Here is a 5,749-nt window from a genome sequence, read left to right as displayed (position 1 = left end):
AACTTTTGGGTTGAATCAATAGGTTCTCCCATTGTAAATGAATGCGTATTCAACAATTCTACATATTGATCCCAGTTTGTCCTCCTGGGATTTCTAAATGCGGTTCTAGAGTAATCTCCACCACTCCAATTGAAGATTATGTGTTTATGATCAGATAGAGAAATCTCATCTGACACGTGCCAGTTCGTGATCTTGTCAAAGATTGCAGCATTGCACAGTGTTAGATCCAGGACCTCTTGTCTGATTACATTTGAGAAAGTAGGTTTATCACCATTATTGCAAATGTCTATATTGTTAGAAGACAGATACTCTAATAGTGACTCACCTCGACTGTTAATATCCGTACTACCCCAAACCGTGTGATGTGCATTGGCGTCACAGCCAATGATAAACGATTTGTTGTTTTCTTTACAGAATTGAACAAATGATGCGATCTCAGGAGGAGGTACCTCAGGAACATCACCAGGAAAGTAAGCTGAAGCCACAGCGATCTCAGTTTTACCTCTAGTGGTTGGTACCTCTACCATGACCGCAACAATGTCCTTTCTGATAAACTCTGTAATAGGATAGCATTTTAACGTTTTGCGTACTAAGACAGCGGTTCTGGGAGAATCTTGTTGCTCATCATAAAATAGTTTACTATTTTGTGTCAGAACACCAAGAATCTTTCGTTTGTTGGACCACGGCTCTTGAATAAGCGCCACTTCCAGTCCTTCTTTTTTAAACCTTCGACTCAACACAGCAGAAGCACCTTTTGCGTGATGAAGGTTTACCTGTATGAACTTAATTCCCGCCATAAAATAATTTCATTTACCCACTTTTATTAAACCTCGGAATTGAGACGTAAGAAAAGTGGCCGATTATCCCGGAGACAAATAAGGTCCACTGCGTCATTGCTCCGTTTAACACAGTAAGGGCAACATACTGTGGAGGGTGCCCTGGTACTCCACAGGCTCCGTTCACGGTTAAGTTTTTATTAGACCCCCCTAACCATTCATTCCTAGGCACGGTACGCTTAACACCATGAATTAGGGATCGCTTGTTTGGTGGACTTTTACCACCGGATTAGGCAATCCGTAGTGATATTCTTAGCCAGTTGAGGTAACTGCTACCGCCACTACACGGCTATCTAGGCTGATCGGGAATAGAAATTAATATTGATGATCAACTTCTTTAGAGCCCGAACAGCCGGCATTTTTTCGATAAACCCTTCAAGTCCTCTTTTATTCATATTTATGCTACAAATGAAGGAACCCGTATCTTTTCGAAAGAGGAGAACACGTATGATACAAACTGTATAATGTGCAAACTTGTTGCTATTAGATGTAGGAAGGAAATAGTATTCATACCTCTCATTCACACGTTATAACAGAACAGTTTGTGAGATGTCTCAAAAACCAAAAAAGAAAACGGTTCAAATGAACTTTATTGTCATTTTTGTTCAGTTCAAAGAGTAATAACAACAACGTAATAAAAATAGCTTTCTCTGTTTGATTGATTGAAAGTTCTAATCAGAACTATATAAATCCGAACGTCTCGAAGCACCTGCTCACAGAACCCGTCCGCAGTCGTCGAAATTTTAAGCAGATGTCATGTCATCATCACCGTCTGGATCAAAATCCGAATCATCGTGATCCGATTCGGTTGTGATATTAACCTCCGGTTCATCAACAAAATCATCGTCATCAGATAGATCGTCAACATGGTCATCACTTGGATCTTGAGCAACTGCAGCATCCCGTTTTGCCTTTGTGCGGCATGTTGATTGTCGAAGCATCTTATTGGTTGCTCTAGCCTTGGAGTATCGGAACAGTCTGTTCTTGCAGAATAGCTCCAACATCTTGGAATTGTACGATGGATCACCAATACTAACAATGGCCAGAAGCAGTCCCAATACGTTGGCAAACTCTCGAAACCCTCGTTTTGACTTGTTGCCTCTGTTGATACCCGTCCACGTGAAATGGTTCCAAAATCCTCGAGTGAACAGACAGTCTACAATAATGTAGCACGCAGCATCGCCTTTTCCCGAGTATGTCGCCGGAGGAATAATTTTGGTAAAATATTTGACCTGCAACAATATTAGAATATGATATCATTAGTATATTCGAGCAAAGTTACAATTTTAAACAATCTCTGTTAAAAACGATAACATATAAACCATTCAAATTGAATAATGCTTGCGTCTTTTAGTTCTCGTGTTTCAGTGTGAAAAAATACATAATCTGTTAAAACTTTTTAGTTGGTCGCCAGAATAAATATAAACTCACATATTCATCGAACAGTTCTTTCCTGGCCAACATCTTGTTGAATTCGGTTAAATCATCCTCATCGTCCACAAGTCTATGATTTTCAACCGACTTATCTTCCTCAGATGCAGGTTGGTGATTTCGGTTCATGTCTAGCATGGCTGCGAAACGTGGAAAGTTTTCTCCCAGACAGTCTTCTACTGCCTGCCGGGCGGATTGGTTGACTGCCTCAACAATAGCTCTCTTCATTTGAACCATTTCATCTCGCATTCCTTGCACATCGGTCTTCAATGAAGTCACTGAAGTTCCTAGCGTTGATACCTCAGACTTCAATGTTGATATTGCAACCTTCAGTTCGCGGAACATATTAGATGGATTACCTAAAATAATTAAAATCTTATTAATATCAAAACGTTTGAAATACACGATGCAGCGAAAAGCTCACAATTCAATGGTGCCAAGAGCCTAATGAGGTACCATGCGTTTCCATACTACCGTAGTACAGCATTTCCTCCACCAGTGCGCGGTTGAAAGATATAATTTTATGGTTGAATTGAATGAATAGTATTGTAATAGAAAATAATCTACCCTATAAGGAAGCCGAACTGGTAGTGTGCTAGGAAAAGTTAAATATTTTATAAACCGTCTTGTCCATCTATACTTGTACTGCAATAATGGAGGAAATGCTGCATCATCGAAATAAAAGATATGCTTTGGAGTGTTTCGACGGTCACTTACCAGAAGTTCCAACAATTCTAGAATTGTCTGTCGAGGAATTGATGTAGTAAATGTTTTCGTCACCCACCAATAGCGATTGGATTTGCTGCTGATCCTGTGGTAGTGCCAACATTGCATTTGAGGAGATGTCTGCTAAAAAGAAAATAGGATAATACAATTAGTTGGTAGGAACATATTCATGCTGTTATCGTTATGAAACGAAAAAAGCACCCTATTAGGCTACGTTTCTGATTGATTTTCATGGGCTGGAGGTCAACCTGTTTAGAGCAAGTACATGAAGACTATTTACCTGCATGATGAACAGCCTCGTTTGTCGTTTGAAGAGGTTGTGGTTGATATGTGACCACAATGTTAGATGGATCACGAGGGGAACTGAGCACGTTCATCGGAGTTCCGAACGTTTGCAATGGGCGCGATATGGTGATGTTTAGTGGTTTCGATTCCTCCTCCCGATTTTCGGCTGATTGATCCTGAAGTGAGTGGTGTTGCGTATTTCGGTCATCAGTTCCATGCGAGTTTCTCGGAAATACTAATGCTTGTGGTTGACTTGATTCCGTTGTTCTGGTGATTTCTTGTACCGGTGGCTGTACCCATCCAGATGGTCCTGCTGTTTGATCATTGCCATGCGTGGGCACCTTTGATGATGCAATTTCTATAATGATTGATAACAAAAGTTAACTCACTACAGCTCACAGCTTTCTCGCTCTGAAAACGGCCTATCTGCTAATGTGTTAATTCGCCCTCGAGACACTTTATGCTAAGCATGTTTGTGTCGCTGTAGTGCACATCTGTACCCACCCACACATGCCAATACAACTAACAGATTTGATTTCCACTGTTTATGTGCGGGTGGGTTCAAACAGGTCCTACTGCGGCAAGTTGTTTGTTTACAAAATGCAGATACGTCGTTTTCTGATGCTACGCGAAAAAATGATCACCACTACGAGCTTACCTTTAATGATCTTGTTATAGTCTTTAAGTGGACGAGGCTTTTCAGACACAACTTTACGGTGCTTGAGCAATTTCCGCTTCGCTTCTATGTCCGACACCTCCTGCTTGAGCAGATCATCTGCGGCGGCTTCTGCTGCCTGCAAACTTTTGAACTTTCGGCTCGAAATAACTGGTATTTTCTTCGTGGCACCGTGAAACTCCACTCCTCCTTCGGTACGAAGTTTATCCAGCTTTTCATTGGAAGAGAGTTTTGGCCACAACAAATAGCCGTCACGTACCCATGAAGCCGGAACAGCGAGTACGCGCAACTGTTGTTTCTCGAAAAACTGAGCCACCGTGAACATCTATAAATGAAATTGATTCTTGAGCATTATATTATTAAGTTTTATACTTAGCACGTACCTTGTATCGAGGTTTTACTTGCTTTCAGTAGTTTTGCAAATGATTTTAGCGGAACTAAGTGCCTTTGTTTATGATCAAGCATTCAAACGCGAACAACACTGACAGCTGACGATGGGCGCGAATGTAAACATCGACCAAGTCGCATAAAGTGGCAAATTACTTCGCAATATGATGTTCTATAAAGAGCGATTCCAAGCAACAGCATCAAAATTAAGAAAATTTTTTAATTCATGATTTTCTATTGAACTGAAACTTTGCACAGTTTTTCAGTTCCATCTAAATCGCCATTTTTCGATATCAAATTTTTATTTTGAATCACGACTAACTTTTCGAAAGGGTGTATGTGAAAATGGTTCAATAATATTCAAAAATTTGTACAGCCAAAATGGTTCGTTCGATTGCTATGAATTTTTCAGCAAAGTTAGATAACTAAATGGTGATTCCTATAAAAATATACACTGTGAAAAAAACATCTTTTTTAACATTAAAAATATCATTTTTGTCACAAAAACTCAAATATCTCAAAACCCTATCTTTTTACCAACGCAATTTTTTTAGGGAAGACGGTCCATTGTATTAGCAATCTACCATAAAAATTTGGTGATGGTAAACTAATAAACAAAAAAGTTATAACATTTCAAACATTTCACAATTTTCACATTTGGTAAATATTTTTTTCTGTGTAAATTATTTCGGTCAGAAATCGCAGTTTGATGCTGATTTTATTGTTCAGCAAAGTTAGATAACTAAATGGTGATTCCTAAGAAAATATACACTGTGAAAAAAAATCTTTTTTAACATTAAAAAATATCATTTTTGTCACAAAAACTCAAATATTTCAAAACCCTATCTTTTTACCAACGCAATTTTTTTAGGGAAAACGGTCCATTGTATTAGCAATCTACCATAAAAATTTGGTGATGATAAACTAATAAACAAAAAAGTTATGACAATTCAAACATTTCACAATTTTCACATTTAGTAATAATTTTTTTTAGTGTAAATTAGGCTAATACAAATTTCGATTTTCTCTTATGTCACCGCCCCCTCGGAAAATTTTGGTCGGAATTCAACATTTTGAGGGGGGCACAAATAAAATGTTCAAGAAAATCAACAAATTTAAGGTGTAATTCGAGTTCCACAGAAACTTTCTTAATAAATCCGATGAGTTTATCTATGTTGCCTAATTGTTTGGATATTTTTCCATCGAATACATTTATTATTTATCATCCTCCCCCTTAACGAGTCAACGAGCGCTGTGACAAAAGAAGAAAATGAGATTTGTTCCTGCCTTTATTTCGGCCGGAAATCGCAGTTTGATGCTGATTTTATTGTTAATGGCCTTGCGTGAGTAAAACAAGCTGTTTTTATTATGTATTATGTATATTATATGTACAGTAATGTTCCGATTT

General features: G+C 38.4%; 1 protein-coding gene across 2 annotated transcripts; it reads right to left on the bottom strand.

The window, feature by feature from the left end:
* Nucleotides 1-1,199: 1,199 nt before the first annotated feature.
* Nucleotides 1,200-4,505, bottom strand: LOC109420312 (uncharacterized). Of its 2 annotated transcripts, none has more exons than XM_062851155.1 (5): nucleotides 3,937-4,505; nucleotides 3,274-3,636; nucleotides 2,985-3,113; nucleotides 2,268-2,626; nucleotides 1,200-2,068 (listed from the first exon to the last, which is right to left on the bottom strand). In XM_062851155.1, exons 1-5 carry the CDS (start codon nucleotides 4,277-4,279, stop codon nucleotides 1,580-1,582), a joined length of 1,683 nt encoding a protein of 560 aa, XP_062707139.1. In that variant the 5' UTR covers nucleotides 4,280-4,505; the 3' UTR covers nucleotides 1,200-1,579. The 2 variants fall into 2 exon arrangements, with proteins under 2 accessions (XP_062707139.1, XP_062707138.1); XM_062851154.1 differs by having other exon boundaries at nucleotides 2,985-3,116; nucleotides 3,937-4,504.
* Nucleotides 4,506-5,749: the final 1,244 nt, after the last annotated feature.

The sequence above is a fragment of the Aedes albopictus genome, chromosome 2, assembly GCF_035046485.1.
Source record: "Aedes albopictus strain Foshan chromosome 2, AalbF5, whole genome shotgun sequence".
Lineage (NCBI taxonomy): Eukaryota > Metazoa > Arthropoda > Insecta > Diptera > Culicidae > Aedes > Aedes albopictus.
This window is presented reverse-complemented; position numbering and strand designations above follow the sequence as displayed.

Bases quoted from the DNA above. Each gene is read 5' to 3' on its own strand.
- LOC109420312 (XM_062851154.1), bottom strand. From the start codon at position 4,279: ATGTTCACGGTGGCTCAGTTTTTCGAGAAACAACAGTTGCGCGTACTC. The intron at 3,117-3,273 runs GTAAATAGTCTT...TTTTCTTTTTAG, and splicing joins CGAGGCTGTTCATCATGCAG to CAGACATCTCCTCAAATGCA. The intron at 2,069-2,267 runs GTGAGTTTATAT...ATATTGTTGCAG, and splicing joins AAGAACTGTTCGATGAATAT to GTCAAATATTTTACCAAAAT.